The sequence below is a fragment of the Blennius ocellaris genome (genome assembly GCF_963422515.1).
Source record: "Blennius ocellaris genome assembly, chromosome: 22".
NCBI lineage: Eukaryota > Metazoa > Chordata > Actinopteri > Blenniiformes > Blenniidae > Blennius > Blennius ocellaris.
In genome coordinates this window covers 15,572,613-15,595,304 of record NC_137671.1, presented here as the reverse complement: position 1 = coordinate 15,595,304, position 22,692 = coordinate 15,572,613, and the positions used below count along the sequence as shown (strand labels likewise).

Genomic DNA, 22,692 nt, shown 5'->3' with positions numbered 1-22,692 from the left:
GACGCGGCGAGTCTAAAAATATGTTGATATTCTAGTAAATCTCCACAACCTCAAAGCATTAAACAGCCATCAAATATACCGTTTCTATAAAGCAAACCACATGTTGAGTTTTTGTCCTCTTTTTCCTTCACCCATCCTCCTCATTTCCCAAACAGACATCAAGAAATGATTTCGGATGTCCTTATTTATCACTCTGCATCATGTGGAAAGTGTCTCCTGCCATCCTAATGCCAGTAATCAGATCGTGGTCCAGCCGCTGTGACCTTGCTAAAACAAGAATATGATGCTGTTCCAGTAACTTGATGACCTGCAGGCCAACATCAGAGCGAAGCAGCGATCAGAGTTTCTTTCACACCGAGAGCCGTCCTGATTATCACCAGAGCGATTGTCTTCATGAGTAACTCAAGACGTGTGTGTTCTTAGAGATAAAAATTGAGGGTAAACGAGAAGGCTGGAGTGTGTTTGAGTGTTTGTCACTACAGATCTCATCAGTGTAACCTCAAAACCTTCCCATTGACTTTTAATCAGTTTTACAAAGAGTTTAGTGACGCTCATAGGTTTCGGAAGCTCGCTGTCCAGCCGTCATTTGGACGGTCAATTTTCGGAATGGACGGCCGAAAAAATAGCGTACGTGTTGCTGAAAGACGTAAACATGTGTATCATGACCATCACTACTTGTCACTGTCTAATTTTGCTTCAGTTATTTCATATATATATATTTAATATATATATTTTGTTTATTCAACCAAAATATAGCAAATAATCGGCTCGAGTAAACAACTCGTGACTGACTTCCTGTTTGTATTACGTCTGGTAGCGAGCAGCGTGATTGGTCAAATGATACCATGTGGCATATATGTTTTGAAAGGCGGCCTCTGATTGGTTCCCAATTCTCCGACTCATCCTGATGCCTTCCAATGCATCGGCACGATTTTCTTTCCAAAATGCTGGCGAACTCTATCAGCAGAATCCACACAGGTGGGACAAAATCTATAGACATATAATCTATTACATTTTTCATTTCCAAAATGTTGACATGCTTGGATAACTGCACACCTTGCAGATAACAAAGAAGCATCTAATATTCAATTAAAAACTAATAGGAGGATAATAGAAACTACTTCAGACTTCACAGTTCACAGGTGCTCAGCTTAGGGGTGCAGACAGAAGCAGTGTGAAAGTACAGGGGGAATAAACAAGCACATTTAGTGAAGTTTGCAGTGAGAAAAAGAAAAAAAATCCAACTTTTAAACAAAGCGAGAAAGTTTATTGGATGCATCACCAAAAATGTCGAGGAGAACATGAAATATATTACTTTTAAGAAGCAAAATCTACATGTCACAACATGGTATTTAGTAGTACAGAACGCATTTAAATGCACTATTTAAGGTCCATCTCTATCATCTATCTTTCTTTTTGTTTTCATAACAAGAAACCCCGCCGCCGCCCCCCACCCAGTGCCATAACACAAACACATATTTCTAAAACCATGGTTACAATATGAAATCTGGCTACACTGGTATGCCTTTGACAACCACATTAACAGGAGTCGACAAACAATCAAAGTTGCCAAAAAAGAATCTCAGGTTATTCGTTTTACTATTTCACTGATCCCATCAGGCTGGATGTGGCGTCTTATGGAGAAGAAGAGTTTGACGCCTTCAGGTTAAAGCGCTTATGCTGGCTTCAGTGTTAACTCTCTCAACCTTACTCAGCAGATATGGAATCAAAGTCAGGAAAAGTCAACAGGTGGAAAATTGCCTTTGGACAAATAAAGCCTCCTATAGACACCCCAGCTGCGTCCTTGTCCGACATCTGACCTGAGAAGCTTCATGTGAAGCTGGACTCGTTTATTGGACGTTGGACTTGGTTCTGCAGTGTTCTGTCACAAGACCAACAAGATTAAATCAAATTCCTTGCTAATTTACTTCACTTGAACCACACTTCGTCTGCAGCCATCCCCGATTATTCTTTACATCAGAGAAAACACAGAATTCCTATCAACCTCACCAGGTTTAGATAGAGCAGCAGTTTTAAAATCATTTTTAAGTTCCGGAGCCACATTTCATTCTGTGTGGTAAAATAGAGCCATAATAACCTTGTGCTGGTGTTTTGAACTATATTATGATTAGGAATCACCGAATTGAAAGCCTTAAGTCAGAGAGATAAAAAAAGAAATTGTGTGTCTATTCGTTTCACAGTGAAATGTTTGCAAACTTATGTCCATATTTCGAGATCACAGCTGATTTTAGAAGTGTCCCAAAAATAAAGGTTGGATATGAGAGAATCTCAGTCCAGCTTTGTGGCATTTTGCCTCTAAAGTCACATTCCATGTCTGCAAATAACCTCGATACCTTTTGGTGAAACTTTAACAGTTTGCTATCTCAAGTTCAGTGACTAAGTTTGAATACAATTCTGGACCAAAGTGACAACATTACACAATATTTAGTGTACTCCCTCAGTGTCTGCACATTCAACAAATTCACAAACTGATTGAGTTATGATGTTGACTGACTTGTGTTAACTTGATTTTACGAGGGTTTTATCCACTAAATCCACATTTCTCCAAACAGGCGTCTCCGTCTTTCATCAGTTTGATCCTTGCGTGTGATCTCTGGAGGTCACTTGACATTTCTTGTTATCTGGACAATTACAACACAGCCATCCTGCTCGGCCTGTGGGTCAAAGGTCAGTCTGCAGGAAGGTGTTGCACCACCTTCCGACCTCCCCTCAGTCAGTCGCTCTTCTGCGCTGCCTTGTAATTTGCTTATCTGCTGCTATTTCAAATTGAATAATTGAATCAGTGGCAACACTGAGCGAGTTAATGAGTTACAGCTGATCGCAGGGAGGTTTTCTTGTGTGAAACTGCACCTGTTGATTGAAGGAGGGCCGGTATTTCTTTTACGGTCATCATTTTGGGTCATGAAGAAAGCCACTGAGTGGGAGCGTCCCCTGATAAGAGGTGGAGCAGATTAAACCAAGCAGAAGATTCAGACGAAAGCAGAGTCGCAACTCTGTCACTCCTCATAGTTACTATCAGTAGTATGTGGTAAAACAGAAAAATACCTTCAACACCTTGTGCTTCAATGATTAGGTCAACAGCTGTTCCCTGTTGTTTTCGCATTGATAGGGATGATAACACACTCGAAAAAGTCTTCATGACGTAAACTCATTGAGAGTTGGGAGTTGTTGGCTGATTTCCCAGCACTGGACTGACTAAATGCATCGAGGCGACATGATCATGTGCACAGCTTTATCGAAACCATTGTCGTTAGAGAGATAGAGTAGTTACAAAATATCGCTACATATTTCAGAGTTTCCAAAAAAACGCCTTGTACATTATGTTGAGGCAACAAAAAGTAAGATAGAATAGAATAGAATAGAAAAGAAATGCTTCATTAATCCCAGTAAAGACGTCCCTTGTATTGATAACAGTATTTAATTTTAGCAGCAGGATCGATGCCACATTAAATGAAATAAACTGAGCTCGTACGTCACATTGTGAAACCAATAGATTTCATGTTTTGCACTCACACACAAAAGATGCATTAAAAATAATGGACATGCATTTATTAGCAATGATTTATTAGCAATTAGCAATAGCTAAATAAAGTTATGCAGTAAAACAGGCATTAAAATGGTTAAATCTATGACTGAATGTAAATTTTATTGCCATGCTCATGTAAACCATGTAAACTGGATATTGGCGTGCTGGGTAAGGAATTTGATCCATTTTGCATTACATACACAAAAACAACCATGACAGCTGTGGACAGTCAGTGTCATATCTCACACTCTGTTATTATAAATACAAGAAAAGCAGCACTGAGAAGAATGTTAAATTTGAGGTCTGCACTGCAAACATGATCATTCATATTGTATATTTACGTTTAGAACTGATGTTACTTTAAAGATTTATGGACTAAAAATGTGCATTTATAATGATATTTTACCTGTTAGTGGACATTTCTGGCCACAAACAAGCTGAATAGTCAACAAAAACGAAGCCAGAGAGTCAAAACTCTGTTTGAGGGCAACGTAACATGGTGAGGTGGATATTATTCACTGGCAATGATACCGAGCTGATCCTTTATAATTCAAATCAAAGCCTGCAGGCATGGAGGCTTTCTACTAATGTGATTAACACATATTTTAGGGATTTACATATTTCATTAAGAATTTGCACTATTGGTATTTTACATGTAGGATGTTAATATGTTCTTGTGGAAAAAGATCCAAATATTAACTCTGAATTTCACAGCATTAACATATGTTTGTAAAATCAATATGCTTCTGTCTTGATGGGAAGTCATTTTAACACATAATCTCATTAACATATTAAAATCACAAAAGGCTAAATGGACAACATAACATCTTGTCTTTTTTTTTTTTTATCTGCAATGAATAATTCTGCACGATGTTGCATGTAAATTGGCAACTACCTATTAAAAAGTCATGCTTTTAGTCCAAGCAGATTTTTTTGGAAGGTCAAATGCCCAAATTGGTGGCCATTCATAAATATCCCAGTATGTAGCTTACGGCATCTTAAATAACTACATGCCTGGTATGCCTGGACATCAGCCTTCAGATTGTCACTATGATTGATTTAAATTTGTCTTTTAGCTGCCTTGGAGAATTCACCTCCACCAGAGCAGTGGGTCATGGCAGTGTGTCCGTGGACGTCCACTCCCCAACATACTTCAGGCGTGACCCTGTTCCAACACGCCTCGGCTCTGATGTGTGGCTGAAAACATACAGAACCGTCAAGACAGAGTCTGACAACACTGAGCCACATCAGGTTTTAGCTTCAGACTGAATAAGAAATGTTTTCCTTTCCAAACATACTGACAATGAAAATGACTTTATCAATTGTTTAGTTTTTGTAATTTTCATCACATATACCCTGCAAAGAAAAACTTTAAAGTCTAAATATAAATGTTAGGTTAAAGGTTAAAGGTGATCATGGTGCTGTTCTGGCCCACTCGAGTTGAAATTGGGCTGCATGTGTCCTCTCAATGAAAGTGTGTTGAGGGAATGATTCAAGGTGTCCTTTCATAAAAACTACAGTAATTTTACAATACAACACAAACTACAAAGTAGCACAAAACTAAAAAGAAAAACAATAATCAAGGTTGTAGATTGAGGAGTTGGGTCATGTAAGAACACAACACAGACGCTGACATCTGAGGCATTCTTGTTGGAAAAAATAAAAAAAATAACCTCCCCTCTCAGAATCAAGCTTTATTCATGCAGCTGGGAACTGTGACAGTTAACAGGTTGAGAAAGTCTCATTACCCAATGTAGATGTTGTAATTCATTCACATTGGGTTTTTTTTTTTAAATTATTGTTATGTAGCAGAAGTAATGAAAGATCCTTCAGATTCCCACAATAAACTCAAAAGTAGCTTTAATGAGTTTCTATATAGCTGTGTGACATGTTGAAATGAACTCTTAAACTGTTAAATAAAAGTTTATTGTTTAAATAACTCGTGTCTCTGGCTCTGCTTCTGGGTGTGTTTCTGTATTGTCCAGGGTCCAGCTTTAACTGGGACAGGATAGAGCCATAGAGAAGATCAAGTGTATCTTCATATTTGAAAAATAGCATGTGTAAAATGATCATGCAAAAGAAGCAATGCAATTTGAAAACAAAAAAAATGATGTACAACATGTAAAAAAAATGTATTATATATATGTGTGTGTGTGTGTGCGTGTGTGAGTGAGTGAGTGAGTGAGTGTGAGTGAGTGAGTGTGTGTGTAGTTGTATAATTAGTGATGGATAGTTTCTTGAGGGTTAGGGTTAGGGTTAGATCTTCAATCTTCAAAGTTTATTCATTTAAATTTTAAATATCGTTTTCCCAGTCCAGTCTTCTGTTCCCGTTCCTTGCTTGATTGATTGATTGATTGACTGATTGGTTGATTGATTGGTTCATTGATTGATTGATTGATTGATTTTAGCACGTCGCGCACGGCTGACCCACTCTTTCCCAGTGTTTTGAGCTGCGCCGTGGCCCCGCCCTCTCCCGCGGCCTCAGCCAATCAGCTTGCCGGAGGCTCGAGGAGTGACGTGCCTGTTCATTGAGTCAGCGGCCATGCGCAAAAAGCATCCAGAGGAGGGCTGCCCTGTGTAGGCTGGAGTCCACATAAACCTCTCCCGGCGGGACTCACTCTCACTCATACTGCTGACTGGAGATCACTCGTGTCACCTGGACCTCATCCTCTGTTATTTTCCTCAAGAAAAAAGGTGTTTTCTTCTCGAAAGGGGATCTACGAGCGGCGCAGACCACCGGGATTCGTCCCCCCCGCCACCGCCGCCTCCTCTCCCGGTCCCTCCTCTCAGGACTGACCGATGAGCAGCAACGATGCGGCGGCTCTGCTGTTAGAAACCTCTCCTCCCGTGTGCGTTTTCTCAAACCGTTAGACGTTTTTTTTTGTTTGTTTGTTTCGTTTTTTTTTGTTTTTTGTTTTTTTCATTATTCACTCCGAAGGAGGCGCACGACATCCAGAATGAAGCTGAAGCCGAACCAGACGAGGACGTACGACGGCGAGGGCTTCAAGAAAAGAGCGGCATGTCTGTGCTTCAAGAACGAGCGAGAGGAAGAGGTGAGGCTTTCTCACGTTAAACGGCTTTACGTGGAGCAAACTGCGGGCGGTGGGCTGTGACTGTGTGGCCCTGCTTCCCCTCGCCCGGGACTGTGTCGGCTCCCAGTCATTCATGGGATTCATGGATAAAATTAGTCGTGTTCTTTAATAACGCGCGCGTGGTTTGGTGTGTTTGGTTCCGTTTCATGGTCGCCTCGATGTTTTTCTTTCTGTCAGCGTGTCGGCGGGAGTGGGGCTTTGGTTCGACTCTCCCTGCCGATGCGCCTTCGGGCCATCCAGTTTAGGCTAGTTTGAGGAGCACGCAGAGAAAAGGGGAAAACGGCGCTGTTGTCAAGCACTCGTCACTTAGCAACGCACCGCCGCCAGCGACGTCCGCCGCCTTTCAGAGTAAAACCCGAAGCCCGAATCCCCCGTTCGAAACAGCGCGGGCTGCAGCGGCAGCGCCCTTACTCTGAAAATGTCTCTTATTTCCGCTTCAGCGTTCGCTTTGGCTGCGTAAAAAGACACCAACAGACTCCATAAATCTATTTCTAGATATCTCTTATCGTATGTCCCGACCTTCACCTACATTAAGTGCCTCAGCAGCGTGGCGGAGCGTTCACGGATGTTATACCGCATCCCGCCTGCCTTGAGCGTGCTGCTGCGTATGGATGAAGACTTAAAGGGACAGGCACCTTGTAATAATAAACACCGGGTGGCATGTTGTTACTGCGTCTTAAAGATGGTTATCCAACACGTTATGTACATCAAATGGGTCAATCTAGTGTCTTGTGTCAGTGATTTTACATCACACGGTGACCCACATATCCAATATCTGTGGTTGACAAGAAAAACGGTCAACAAATAGATCAAATTTGGAAGGTCGATGTGCACAAGAGGCTGCACAGTGGAGGAGTGGTTAGCACTCTTGCCTCACTGCGAGAAGTCGTGGGTTCAAACACTGGTCATTATTTAGTTTATTAGGTCATCCAGGTACTCCACAGTCCAAAAAACATTCATATGAGTTTTATTGATGACTCTTAATTGCCCCTAGGTGTGAATGTGAGTGTGTGTGGTTGTCTTTCTGTCTTTGTTCGTCCTCTGAATCCTGGCTATCTTTTGGCCGGGGCAGGATTCATCTTGGACACGTCTCCAGTCCATCACAGGACAGACAGAGACAGAAACAGAAGGACAGCAACACTCACATTCACACCTCCAGGCCATTAAGAGTTGTCAATCAACTTCACATGAACCTGTTTGGACTGTGGGAGAAAACTGGAGTACCAGTGTACACACAGGTAGAACCTGCAAACACCACGCAGAAATTCCAAGTCGGTATTTGAACCCTTGATAGTTCTTGTGAGGCGAGAGTGTTTACCGGTGTGGATTAATACTTCATACAGTGGGGTCTTAATCAATACGCCATTGTTCTTTACAGTTCTTAGTATATTCACCGTCACACATGTTTAACAGAAATACACAACAAGAACAAGTACTTAATTAAAACTACAGTTAAAAGTACAAGACCCAACTATTTATAATGCAAAGTTCAGATCTGTATGTGTATTTATAAGTGGTATAATTCTAGCTGGTCATCACAGCAACCTACACGATAGACTAGGCTCGATTTCACGATGGATTAATTTTCTGCAGCAAACTGGATTTGAACCTTGTCCGCCTCAGTCAAGTTGAACGCTTTGCCCCATGCACCTTCAGTGCTTTCACATCAAGCGACGACACAACAGCCACAATATTGACAGAGATTTATGGGTACCAAAAAACTAGACAAAAAAGCATCACAGGACGAGGGGACCATAATGGCGTTAAAGCTGATTGGACAATTAATGTATCTTGAGCTAGCAGTTTGTTCCGAACCGCAAAAAATCTAAACGCTGCTTTGCTGTTCATTAAGTAATGCCTGCTTTCAGATGCACTCGGTGTGTAAAGTCAACATTTGAGGGATGTTTCTTTCTCCCAGACTAGGCTATAATTTGAGCTGACACTTATTAGGCCAAAGGATGTCATAAATCTGCTTTAAATGGATTGATGTGTTGCAATACAGGAATAGACTATAAATACTCTATTAATTCCTGAGGGAATATTTAATGCGGTAAATACTCAAGCAAAAGACGCATACCTCAGAAATCTAACTCTGAGTGTTGTTGTGTTCTCATACCTCCCACTTTGTAATTATTAGTCCTGCAAGCCACTGGTCTGGATTCATAAATATTTCACTCGGTTTCAAAGTCGGGGCTTTTTTTCCTGCATATCCCTGCTTGTCTAATTTTAGCCCCTCAATTTGAGCATGGCATAAACAAAGTGTCACACAATATACAGTAGAAACCGCTCAGTCTGGTGTCACTCCACGTCCAGAGCCCTCCAATGATTGGCTTCACAATACACACACACACACACACACAGAATTATGTCCTGGCTTACACATGGTGCGCATTATACAGTCATGGTCTGGTCGTGTGGCGTGTGCGATCATTGAGACATTTTCAGAGTTTGTGGTCGGGGGGGGGGGGGAATGACTGCATGTTGTTTGTTGCACCTGCCCTGCTGCAGCCTTGCTCGAAGGTTCCTCAGAACTTGTTTGTACACAACAGTTCAACAGGACAGCGAGAGACTCTTGTGACAACAGAGGTGTAGGTGTGACCACCAGCCGCAGGTCTTTCAAGCTTTGACATGCACGTCGACTCCTGCAGCCACGGGAAGTGCCACAGCCTGTGTGTTGCTAGCGTCGAAGAAAATCTAGGTTTCACCAAGTGACCTCGTGTTGCCAACCCGGTTTCAAACACGCATACAATCAGGTCCTGGTCACAGTACACCAAGCGCTGGTGAAACGGGAGCGGTGTGTGTTGTTTTGTTTTGGAGAGTAAAAGAGAAAGGAGAGCCCTCGGGACAAAGTGGTCTGGGGCAGCAATTAAAATCCCTGAAGGAGGGGAAGAGAACCTGAGCGTGCACAAGGACAACAGTGGTCGTTGAGGAGGCCCTCCGAGGCTTTTCCTCCATGTCAAATAAATTTTTTTAATAACCATTGAGTTGATGTGTACAGAAAGGCACTATATCTCTTTGCAGTTAACTCAACATAGTTGTGAAATTTGATCCAGTCTCTGTTTAAGCTACAATAACCGACATTGTACGTCCTAAAGTATGAGACACCGCATCCGTCCCAGTGTTATATCGGAGCCGATTCTAAAGTTAATGAGATTTGCATCATAAGGTCTGGGGACCATTTCTTCCCCTTTAGCTTGACCAGCCCTCAGGGTGTCACCTGAAACGCATAAACACTCATTATTTGGCTTAATTACATCGAAGATGGTGAAATATTTCACATGATTGGCCATTGTTACACAGTTATGTCTCCCCACAAAATGAATGGTACACAGTGGGGAAAAAAGATGGTTAATTAAAATATAGAGTTGGTTATTTATTTACTGAATTCTGAATTTAGAAAAATATGACTCCCAGACAAACACTGGGAAACGGTCTGAGGAAAATGGCACAGGGCAACAGTAGCTCTTAAAAATAGTATAAACAAAGCTGCTTATTATCGAGAGATAGTTGTTATTGAGCAGCTCGCACCTCGGCCTTCAGTAGTAGTGCTCATTTTTCTCGTCGCCCTTTGGGAAAGTTAGTTTGTCACCCCTGCTGTACTTTTGATTAGTTAGCTATACATGCTCTACAGTGCCTGCAGTTTACATCAGGTCCGAGTTTTAGCACCTTTCAGCAAATTTCCTTTACCCGTTTTGTTTGTTCAGAACCATTTTTTCCTCCAGCTGCAGAGATGTTGTTAAAGTTGTAAAAGCCTCAGCACTGTAGTCCTCCATCACACAAAAGAAACGGGAATTCACGCATACCAAAAACCAACTAACAATGAGATTAAAGCGTCCAATGATGAGAAACATGACGATATTAACACTGGTGTGGCTCCTGATTCATTCACTAATGAATCTCTGCTCTCAGAGGCCACTGATTGCAGGTTAAAGTTACCTGTTCAGAAGCGCAGCCCTTCAGGCCAAACACTCACATGTTTATCAGAATCTTTTTTTTTTTTTTTTATCAGTGTAACGTGAAGCTGACGCCATGAGCACACAAACGGCGGTGAGTGATTGAGTGTGAAGTCTGACCAAGCCGAGTTATGTCAGAAGCCGCTCCTTGTTTATGAGACTGTAACGCTGATGATGGCTCCTGAAGGCACCGCGGCCGCCTGTAAATAATGTCACACTGGAGATGGCAAGTGAAGCTCGTCCACGCGAGGGGATGCGTCATCGTCGACTGAGGGAAGTAGGCGTCCGGGCTTTGTCTTTGCTGCAGCTCTCCTCCTCAGTTGGTTTGATGCAGTGGGCTTTTTCCGCTTTCTCCATTCTGCCCCCTTGCACTCGCGTACAGGAGCGTCCAAGCCTCTCCATCATCCACTCTTCCCGGCCCGTCCTGGCATTTAGAGCCCGTTTTATTTGACGGCCCGGGGCATTCCTCCTCAGGGAGGCGCTGGACGTGTTTATGTCCTGCCTGCCGAGCTGCTTTGAGACCACGCCAGGAGACTTTTACTGTCGTAGCCTGGGCTTTACCACCAATGGTGTTTCATATCTCAAATTAACTGTGTAATCTGGGGTAGTAAATAACAACGTATTCCCGTGCAACTGTGCATCACAGGATTGATTTTCTTTTCTTCTTTCTTTTTCTTTTTGGCTGGTTCAGCAGTTTGACCTTCGTCCAGAGTTTCTCCCGTCCACAGGAGGTTTGCTGTATGTATAGCTCGTCTCGTTTTTCATATCTGGGGGCCCTGGGAAGCGGCTTGAGTTGCAAAATGGTGAAATGTCATCCTGCAAACTCGTCTGAAGTCTCTCACCCCCCATCCTGACCCTCTCTCCAAATATAAGTGGGTTTTCTCCGCGAGCTGTCAGCTGACTGTTGATCCACCTGTCATGATGGTGTGAGTTATTTTGTTTTGGTCCCTTTTTTTTTTTTGTCTGACCTGGTTTTAATGGTCGCCTATTGAAAGCAAGGCGCTTGCCCCCATATTTACGTTGAGCTTCAAAGGGTACAGCTCGCCAAAGGAATTTGTGGGAATCAAATTGTAGATGTGTCTGTCTCTTTCTTCTTGTTTTATATGACAACGCTTCAAGTGAAGATTTTAGTTTCAGAACTCTGGAAACGATGTCCGTCTCCATGGCAATGGCAGGAAATGATGTAGTTTCCCTGTAGGGCCACTAGTGGGTGCTGTCAGTTTCTGTAGTAAGCCAGCAGATTGGGCTAATTGTTCTTTATTGGGGTTTTTATTTTTCTACCTTTATCCATTGAAACAGCTCAGATGGGTTATGTGTTTTAACAAGTCATGTGACATGTTTGATGGTAATAAGTATATATTTGATGGCCAAAGCGAAGAGAACAATGGTCAAACTAGCTGAAAATCACTACTTTCAAATCCTTTTCCTGGTGTCTGTGTGGTTTAGCACGGCCGATTCTAAAGTGCATGAAAATGTCCTATTTATCTAAATCGGTTGTGGTGAGGCAGACGGGTAGAGTAATAAACACGGCCAACGTTCGATGGAGTCACTTTGAGGCTGTTTGTCACTGTTGGTCCTCCTCAAATCTGATCTTGTGTTTCAGCTGCTGAGGTTGTTTGTTTGAAAGCATCATTATAACCCTGACACCAGCGCGCACTTAATAGAACTCGCAATGTGTCTGAAAATTGTCATCGACACTTACAGAGACAAGTAGAAGTTCGCAGGGCTGTTTTTTTTTTTTCTTCAATTTCTTCCAGCTGACGTTTCCTGAATCGAGGCTCAGCCACTGCTGCTGCTCCCTTCTATGAAGCCTGGAGCAGGATTCAACTCAGAAGCTGGTGTGAACGAACAAATTCATTAAATACAGTTTGCAATATGTAGATTGAACACTCTACATTCCAAAAATCATTAAAAGACAGCCAAATGTGGGCCGTGACGCATCCTGAGGGCCGTAACCAGAAGATAAAAATGGAACAAGCGGGAGGAGATTTCAGCTTCGTCCTCGGTGCCCCGGAAGCCGCGTGGCTTTTGTTTTGTATACATCTCTCGCTGTCGGATTTGCAAAAGATGACACCACTGATCTCCCTTTAAGCCGGCTGGCCGCGGTTCAACCCGGGCACACACGCTGTGAGGCGTTCAGGGCCGGTTTGACGAGCCCGGGCACAAAGAAAAACGAATGGATTCGACTGAGCCACAGCTCTGAGATCGCGTGAGAATGATTTGTCTCGGATGTGACGGTCAAATGTCGTTGCTGCGCGCGAGAGGAAGCGGAAAGGTCGTCTGGATCTAAACAAATGTGATCTGTACCATGGTTTTCTCACGTTAAAGAGGGACAGGAGGCCGGGCTGAGTTTAAGTGAAAATGCACAATTCTGATTGCGTTCTGACTCGTATTACAGGAAAACGGTGCTCAGAGCCACTGAAAATGCAACTTTTTGAAAATGGCTCCCACGGGGGCACTTTTTTTGAAAACACAGTTTTATTTTGACAGTCACCGTAATAACAACCCAACTTGGTCGTCTGTCCATTTAGAATGTCCGTGTTCTCCCATTGGTAATGTTTATAGCGTATCACTCTCTGCTGCGTGTGTGTGTGTGGTTTTGAAATGTTTAGCCAGTAACATTCCATTCGATTGGTCCTTGGATGATGACAAATCATCCCTGAAGATTTCATGCGACCCGGGTTCATAGTTGTTGTGAAAAGGCGGTAAAATGTATATATTATAATGGATGCACGCAGCCGAAAACATAAACTTCTTAAAGTAACAAGCAACAGCGCCCATTAGTGGCCCAGTGTGAGAACTACAGGGTTTTTCAGCCTTTCTGACATTTCTGTGTAAACACATGTTGTTTTCAGAACGTCGCCGTGAAACTTTTCCCAAATGATGCATTTTCACTTGAATCGCCGTCGTGTAAACGCGACCTGGGATCCAAAACGAGCGCAATGGTTCACATGCTGTTCTTACTTTAACGAGGCTGGTGAAGGACAGAAGGCCAGGCTGAGTTTGTTTTAGTCACCGTGCAGGTCAGAGAGCTCCGTCGGCAGGTTGGGAAGTTCAGCTTTGCACATTTCCTCCAGTTTGCACTCTCCCGAGAGGACGTCATGGGAACAGCCTGTGCCGCCAGTGCTAATGTCTCTTCCTCCAAACATATGGCGTCCACTGTCCACTATATCAGACGCACACCTGTCGCAGAGGCCGAGCCCCTCCCGCCGGGGTTTTAATCCACATCTTCATTCCTGCCATTCACACCCGCCCCCCCCCATCACCCTAACCTACATCGTGGGGGACGCGGACGACTGGCTGCACGTGAGGAGGCGGAGGCCGCGGCGGGCGTGTGCCAGCACAACCGCTTTGGCTTTTGGCCACCGCCGCCTCAATCTCATTACAGGAGAGGCAGCGTTCAGATTAGGTGACAGACCGACTCCTCCGGCAGATTACCGGAGACGGTGATCAGATGTGTGGCGGAGGTGGACGCCACCATCTGTTGCCACAAGCTGCTTAACACGCGTTTCTCTCCTTAATGCATGTATATTTCACACTCGCTGCTCGCACGGTAAATCCTGCGCTGACGTGACGTGTTGGAGGGGAGTTGCTTTGATAATTCATTAGATCAGGGGGGGGTCAAACTTTAAAACCTGCGTTATGCAACAGCTGCAGGAGTTTGTTGGACATTTCACTGCGTTTCACACCAGAAGGTTTCATTAAAGTTGTTTATATGTTGAGATTGTAGTCATTTTCAGTTGTAATGTTTTGTTTTTTGTAAAAAAAAGTTGTTAATTATGCACTGCGTCACAACAAAGTAAATCTCTCTCATTTGAGCTCAGAAAAGAATCTCCCTCTGTCTCCTAAATACTCCGAGACTGCAAATAAATCGTATTTCCTGCATCGGCTCTTAATGGCCTCATGACCTGTCACTTTCTTGGATGTTGCAGTTTTGGCTGATCATTATCACACAAAGTGATAATGTTTACAGCAGGTGTGTGTTTGCATTCTGCCAGGAACCGCACACACGGGTACATCTGATCCATACAGGTCCGTGTACATTGCAGCTGTGGTGTAATTGGAACCTCTGGAGGCGGCGTGTGCAGAACTTCAGTGGCTCACGCTGGGCCTGCATGCATCTTGTCACCGAGGTCATATTTGTTGTGTCGGGAGCACGTGGACCTCGATGGGAACAGAATTACTGGAAATAATAATGACGCTTGAAACTCCATATGGAGAAGAAGCCCTCAGTGGCTGAGGGGCGGCTTGTTCTCTCTGCTGGTGAAACTTGACCGAGGGTGAATGGGACTGTCTGACCATTTCAAGTGAAAACTCTAAAATTCTGTTTCAGCTGTGGTGCTCGGAGCCGCTAAAACGTTTGAAAACGAATGAATGCCAAGGGGGAAGTTTGCTAAAACATTCCGACTTGATCGTCCTCTAGACGAGTGAAAAACAAGACTTTCTGGAAACGCTCGGCAGAATCGCTGCTCCTGGTCGTAGTCGCTCGTAGTTGTGCACGTGCTCAGTAAATGGACAATAAAATCGGTGTTTCTTCTGCCGTGTCATGACTCCCAGTCCAGATTCTTGGTAGTTTTATTTTGACCGTCACCGTCGTAACAATCTAACTTGGTTTGTCCACTGGCGTGTCTGTGTTCTCCCAGCGTTCATGTTCAGAGCAGGTTGTTCTCTGCTGCATGTCTGTGGCTTCATGACAAACATAAACAACGGCGCCATCATGTGGCCTGGCATTCCAACTCCATTGTTTGTGTGTAAACTGATATTGTTTTCAAAATGTTGCCGTATGAAAATATAGAAGTTTTCCAGCACAAAAATGCAAAAATGATGCGTTTTCACTTGAACCCGTGGTGTAAACGTGGGCCTCTGTTTCACCCTGTGATGGATCTGTGACTTCACCTGGATTTACTCTCCCGCCTCCACCAAGCCCAGACATTGCCTATTGGACATCTTTAAAAGGAGTTTTCTCAAACTGCAGTTTTCATTATTGGCACAAACTTGAGTGAAAGGGGTGAGGTAAGCTTTTGGCAGATTTTTTTTGCTCTGCAAGCAACGAAAGAATAAATAGAAGAGGCTCGATCGATCATCACGGTCCACTGATGTCAGGTCTTCCGTCTTATGTCAAAACCACAAACTGTTTCTGAGGGATATCTGTGTCTGTCTGATCTGATCTCAATGATTTAAAGGGGAGAAATGTCCGCCTCGACATGAAGGGAGCTCCTCCTGACCCGCTCTGTCTCCTCTGACAGGTTCTGCTGGTCAGCAGCAGTCGGCACCCGGACCAGTGGATCGTCCCCGGAGGAGGGATGGAGCCCGAGGAGGAGCCGTGTGGCGCCGCGGTACGAGAAGTGTTTGAGGAGGTGAGTTCTTCTTCCCGGAGAACCAGACGGAAGGCGGCGCGTTTGGACAAAGTCAAGCTGGCAGTGTGTGACTTGAGCTCTGGCTCTGCAGGATCCTCTGGATCCTCTCTTGAGGCGAGTTCATAGAAGTACACAGGCGTCGAGTTGGAGTTTGATTTGAAACCAAGACACTATCTATGACACTAAAGGGAACGCTGGAGGGCAAAGGTGGAAACGTAGACCCGTGACTCCTGTCATTTTAATGTAGCGATGAGACATGGTTTCAGTGATTTCAATCTCTTTGCCAGCCTTCATTTCCGTCACTATTTGAGTGTCTGAGCGTTTTGCTCGGGGTGAGCTGGTTTCCGAAGCTCTCTGGTGTCGGCGGCTCGCAGTCTAAACTTGGCCGCTCGCCGGATTCCTGCACATTCACAGGCCTTCCTGCTGGATGACACCTGTGAACTCTGCTGAGAAGCGGGGAAAGGACAGATGTCATGTGTCTCACACAGCGACCTGACTCCTGACTTAATAAGATAGATGTTATGAAGGTGCATGATTACGCTCCCGTACCGACACTCTCTCAGGATCCAGGCCAGGTTTTTTCCAGGCAACAAGGTGTAAATGATAGTTGAAGGCAACTCTCATGATATAATCTAAAACTCTATTTTAAGGACTTTATATTATGATTCTTTCCAAGAAATCATTTCAACTGAAAGAGAACAGATTGTGAAAGCTGTCAGGACAGAATAGAAACTCAGAAACATTCAGGTTTAAACGCTGCTACTTGATTGTTTTCTCAGGCAGAGTGAGATTATTATATTATTATATTATTCACGGGACACCAACACTTCTTTTCCTCTCTTGTGTTCCAGGCCGGAGTGAAGGGCAAGTTGGGACGTCTGCTTGGTGTTTTTGAGGTGAGACTTTCTCGTGTCACTGAAGCCATTTGACTGGGATATAGTGCATAAACGTATCTTTTTTTTTTTTTTTTTTTTTTAAAGTTGAAATCCTTGAATTTCTTGAAGATCTTCCAGTAAACGTGATTCTGGTGGGTTCATCACCAAGACTAAAAAATAAAGAGAAGACAATTCTTTCCAGTCAAATTAGCTGCATTTACGAGTTTTGTCCACTGGGGGTCGCACTGATTATGAACTGCATGATGTCAGTGACGCAGCAGTGAAAGCCTGCTGCCTCATTTCCTCTGAAATAACACCATTTAAAAAGAAATGCTTCGTTTTAAGAAGCACCAGACTTTTGCCTCCTCTATTCTCAAGCAGATGTGCAAGATAGTTAGTAAAAAATCTTCAGCATTTTCAGGATGTATTGATCCAGTGTAAAATCTGATCATACGCTGCTCGGCCTCTGAAGTAAAATGAATGTGACCCTGCCGAACGTGTCGTGCTGACTCGTCACTTCTCTCAATATTCCCTCTCTTCTCCCGTTTAGCAAAACCAGGATCGGAAGAACCGAACGTACGTGTATGTGCTGACTGTCACGGAAACGCTGGAGGCCTGGGAGGACTCCGTCAACATCGGTACGGCTCCTGCTCACCCTCTCGTACACTTCTACACTACATCTCCTTATTTATGTGCAGGCCGGTGAACGGCTCCCAGACGAAACGAGGCTATGCGGTGACAACAGGTGCCTATAAATCCAGGCTGCAGTAGATTACAGCTGTCAGTACTGTGGCTGCAGCCTCTCTCCCCCCGAAGCCTTTCTGGCTTGTCTTTGTATTCGTCGATCGCTGTAAACGAGGCGTTGTCACCTGAAACTTTGTCGTTGATCGATGTGCATGCGTTTAACATACTTTAAAAATAACAGCGGTGCAATAATTTGGAGTGAGATCCAAAATCGGCCTCATATAGAAGTTTGTGTCGTACGGGAGCGAGAGCCCCACGTGATCCGCTTTCTTTACCTCCGTCTCCTCGGGTTGCATCAGGAGTCGCGTCCTGTGTAAAACTTGTGCCAAACGCAAACCCGAGGATCACAAGAGCTCCCGAAACCCAAACGTCCAGTGGCGGTGGAGCCCCTTTTCCCTCAGACCTGTGCTCTGCCTCCCCCTGCAGGCCGGAAGCGGGAGTGGTTCACCGTGGACGAGGCCATCAAAGTGCTGCAGAGCCACAAGCCGGTCCACGCCGAGTACCTGCGGAGGCTCCAGCTCAGCTGCTCCCCCACCAACGGCAACTCCATCCTCCCGAGCCCGCCGCCCAACGACAACTACCCCCACTACAGCGCCACCGCCACGACCATGCCCTCGCCGGGCGGCGTGCTGGGCTCCTCCCGCAGATAGGACTGCCCCCCCCCCCACCGCCCGCCCGCTGTGGGCGGCTCACTGGAAGTCTGTACAGTCTCCTGCATGAATCTAAAGACTGCCGAGCCGTGGCTCTCGTATGTATAAAGTTGTAATCTTCGCTGCAGGACAGACCAAAGCCATCGCCAGGCCGGGGTTCAGAGACTGAGCGGGAGGAGCTCGAACTGCTGATCTCTCTCACACACACACACACACGCACACACACACACTTTCTTTTCGCTGGCAAACACCAGACCGGAGCCGTCTGGGAGGAGGAAGCTGCAGACGCAGTGAAAGAACGCCTTACAGAAACTCTGAATGTTTTATTTCACTTTCACTCGCTGCGTCTGTGCAGAGGCGAGCAGCTCCTCGTCTCCACAACACGCCAGTGTGACGGAGGCTTTCACGCTTCAGTTCAGTCCATGAGGGCCGAAGCATTGCTTCTCCTTAAATCCTCAACGTCGACATGTTCCCAAAATCTGTGTTGTTACAAGTTTTAAATAAAGCCGGAATGTCTTTACACAATATGATCTTTACCACCTCCTATTTCTCTAAAACGACAGAGGTCACATCACAGTGGAGGGAACCTTCAGCCGACCAATCCTAAAGCTGCGGAACTTTTCCCACTGAAAGTATTTAACGGTGCAAAGTTCAGCTTTGCTTTCTGGTGTCGTGTTGAGATTGTGCCGGGCTCCACTCCGCTTCTCTCTGCTGAATATTTTACAGGATTTCGATTCACAGCTTCAGCTCCAATAATGTCAGAGGGACTTGAGTTTCACTCCCAAGTGAGACGCACCGGTCATCACTTTGGTCAATTAAATGGAAACAAAAGCACCAATTCCAGTATCGGTTCCATTAGTCTTTAGTCACAGGTTCTTTAAAAAAGAATGTAAATGTCCATAAAAATAAAACCTGATTCAATACGCGTTAAAATGAGGAATGAAATCCAAAGAAAACCGATCTTCGTCCTCTTTAAAGAACAGTTGTGAGTGAGAGTAGCCTCCTCGCTGCCTCCCGCCGCCGCCGAATGACGACCAGGAAAACCACACCGAGATTTGTAAATAGCTCCGAAGAGAACGTGTTTTTAACCTGAATGAACCTGTACATTCTCTCTTGAATATTTTCTATGTTTTTTAAACGGTGTACATATGGCAGACGTGTTTAAAAAAAAAAAAAAAAGAAGAAGAAACTCTGCGCAGGATGTTTGTATGGAGTGATGACGTGTGCCACGGGGGGGTGGAGGGTGTTTTAGGGTGGGATGGAGGCGGTCCGGAGTTTCACATTCAACAGCGGCGCAGAATGAACGTAGGAGAGTCGCTAACCTGAAACCTTAAACTGAAGGCTGACGAGAAAAACTGTTTGGAAAAAGTTCTTTTCTTTTTAAAAAAAAAAAACAAATATATACACAGCATTTTGTTAACACACTTGTGCTTGTTATGGCTAACCGGGGACACAAGTATTGAGACATAAAAAAAAAGAAAAAAGTTCTTTTCTAAATACTAAATATTAAAGCATTTTGGAAACTCATGAAGTTTTAGAAATAGTAAAGATTAGTGTCATGTTTTTGAAAGTATTAAAATTTAGTTTCTTACACTCAGTTGATTCTAACGGGTTTATTGGACTTAAAAGATGCGTGACATTAGTGTCGTTAAAAAAAAGAATTCAGCTATCATGAACAGTTTGGCCTTGTTTGACAGGTCTGTCGTGTGTGTGTGTGTGTGTGTGTGTGTGAGTGAGATACATGTCAATACAATGTGCCAAATCTCTCAACAAAAAAAATGCAAATGAGAAATGTATGCAGATTTAAGTGTCCACAACTTTGTGAAAAACGATTGTAAACATTATGTCTGTCGACGAGGGAAACGTGTGTTTGGCGTTCGCTTTGGTCCTTCTCATCGAATCCAGTGGATTCAAGAGGTTTTCTAAAGGAGATCGAGTTGAATCAGACGTAATGTGACCGTGAGGCCAAATGTTGGCCTTCGCAGAACCTGATTAGCAGGCCTGTTCTGGACTGGAGCTCAGGGGTGCCAAACATCAGGTTCCTGGGCCAGAAACCGGCCTCAACCGGCTCCTTTCTGGACTTTTCTCCGGGTTTTGCTTCCATTAAAATTGGCTTTGTTGTCTTTTTTTATTTTCCTTGTGTAGGAAACCTTTTGTTTATTTTGTAAAAAAAAAAAAATTGACGTTTTCATCACGTGTACCCTTTACCACGACATGGTAAAACTGTAAAAGTTGAAATTTAAAGGTTATTTTGACTTCATTTTGCCGGTCTGGACCACTGGAGATGGAATTGGGGCCCTGAATGAAAATGTGTTGAACACCCCTGCTGTAAAACATCTTCCTTTGGGTTCCTTTACCTCAATTTGAACATTTCACTCTCAATGTTGGGAACCACTAATGATTGACAGCATTGACGACTGTGGAAAGAAATGGGGAAAAACAAACTACTCCTCCTTCGTCCACTTCCTGTAACAGGGTTTCATACACAACTTTTTTTTTTCCAGAGCATTTTCAATCAATTCCCCAACGATCATCTCATGTCATGCACAACACAGTTTAATGTGACGGGGATTTGAACAACTGGATGTAGAGAGATTGTTTTTGAGAAAAGATTGCATTAAAGGCGGGAAAACCTGATCTGAACTGTTGAGTGTTTATTTGTCTAGACTGTTGACAAGACTAAAGGTTCCTGCTGTGTGGATTTGACCAAACTCACAAATCTCTCACGGATTAGAGCTTTAAAGCACACAATGATGATTTTAATAATAAAAAGAAGAATCAACTGTTGAATTTTGCAATAAGTATTTCTACAACTCAATTTTGTGGGTCTATAAAAATCTGATGAAGCAATATTCACAAGACAAGATGGGGAAAAAGGTTTAAAAAGTGGACTCATTTTCAAAAAGTCAATATATATGTATGTTTATATAATCATACAGTGATCCTGGCCATTATTTCTATCTTCAAGAGAAGATAAATCACATGATTTGGCACAAAGCAGCACTTCTCTCAGGGCGGAGCAGAACTGTTTCATCTTTTAGTATTTTAAGCAACTTGCGTTCGGAAGAAACGCAGCAGTTTCCAAATCTATTCACTGACACAATCACACACTGTGCAAAGAAGACGGCGGGTGTTCATTCATGTTGAGAAAACAATATCCAGTCTTGGTGTCTATTTGGAGAAATAAGCAGATGATCCAGGTTCCTTTCATGTCTTCCTTTGTTGGAATTACCAAAATGTTTATTGAGCCGGGATGGTTTGCACAGTAGCAGATGTTGGGAGAGCAAAAGATTCACGCTGGGAAACGTTTCAAGACGACAACCCCTCTAATCTTATCAGGTCCAATAATGTGTGGATGTTTTCTGCTGCAAAAACTGTATCTGAGAGGTTTGATTGCCGATATAAGTCATACTTTCTCCTTTTCCAAAAGGACACTCCTGTTGGAAGTGACAGAGCGGCTCTTAAGGATTTTTTTTTATTATTATTTTTTTTAATCTATATTTTCTTTGAATGTTTTTTCCATTTTGCTTGATGGTTTGGCTGCATTGGAGCCTCTTGGGCCTTTTGTCTGTAACCCCTGTCTTAACCCTTTATAGCACTCTCCATAAAGTACTTAGAAATCACAGTATTTAACCCCAGTGCAGTACAGGGCATTTATAGTGGGTGGGAATAGGATAGAGTTTGAATTTCAAGATGTTAAAAGTGAACTTTGAATGCCATGTGCATGAAAAAGAAGAGGTGAATGTAGAAGAGGTGATCTCATCACACAGATGATGATTCCAGTTAATGGTTGACTGCACAGGCAAACATGCTGGTATTGAATGTCTGCTGACAAACAAACTCCCTGTGCACATTGTGGTTTCATGATTGGTTAATGTGTCACTACAATCAACAGAAGATATCACAAAGAGGAGGGCCAGCTGAGCCTGTGTCCAAAACACAAAGTTTCCTCATCAGATCTTTGACTCTAGTCTGACTGGTGATACTGTGAATGTGTGTTATTGATATTGGAAACTAGACATTTTGATTAATAGACGTCAATGTGATGATATCCCATAGTCCCAAACCTATAATGCAATACAAATCAATACAATACTCTGTATTGTCATGATCGGGAAATTTATTTTAGGCCCCAAAATATCTAAAACACTGCAAAATACCCCAACAGAACTTAAATTTGAGCAAATTTTAAATAGTACACATAAAGATGAATGCTCAGACCAAATCAAACTCATAAAGCAAAGCTATGACGTGTACGTACAAGAACCATTGCCCACAAAATCTGTCAAACATATGAACGCTATGGCACCAGAAATGGAAAGAGCGACTGTTTTATTTAAAGTGAAACAGGCTTCAGTCTTGAATCTAACTAATAAAAAGTATTTCATTCTCGTCCAAAAGTATAAGTTCCAAGTAATCTCAGTCTTTTTAAGACATACGTCCTACATACATCAGCACTCAGTCACAGAGACAG

At 43.5% G+C, this 22,692-nt stretch overlaps 1 protein-coding gene across 2 annotated transcripts; it reads left to right on the top strand.

Moving 5' to 3' along the window:
- The first annotated feature begins 6,120 nt into the window (after positions 1–6,120).
- On the top strand, positions 6,121–20,837 carry nudt4b (nudix (nucleoside diphosphate linked moiety X)-type motif 4b). 2 transcript variants are annotated; one of them, XM_080518033.1, is made up of 5 exons: positions 6,121–6,600; positions 15,839–15,949; positions 16,801–16,845; positions 17,375–17,462; positions 17,995–20,837. In XM_080518033.1, the coding sequence occupies exons 1-5, from the start codon at positions 6,505–6,507 to the stop codon at positions 18,216–18,218; spliced, it is 564 nt and encodes a 187-aa protein (XP_080374159.1). In that variant the 5' UTR covers positions 6,121–6,504; the 3' UTR covers positions 18,219–20,837. The 2 variants fall into 2 exon arrangements, with proteins under 2 accessions (XP_080374159.1, XP_080374160.1); XM_080518034.1 differs by lacking the exon at positions 16,801–16,845.
- Positions 20,838–22,692: the final 1,855 nt, after the last annotated feature.

Excerpts from the sequence above, each read along its gene's own strand:
- nudt4b (XM_080518033.1), top strand. The coding sequence starts at position 6,505 with ATGAAGCTGAAGCCGAACCAGACGAGGACGTACGACGGCGAGGGCTTC. Across the intron at positions 16,846-17,374 it reads GTCTGCTTGGTGTTTTTGAG|CAAAACCAGGATCGGAAGAA; the intron begins GTGAGACTTTCT and ends TCTCCCGTTTAG. Across the intron at positions 17,463-17,994 it reads GGAGGACTCCGTCAACATCG|GCCGGAAGCGGGAGTGGTTC; the intron begins GTACGGCTCCTG and ends CTCCCCCTGCAG.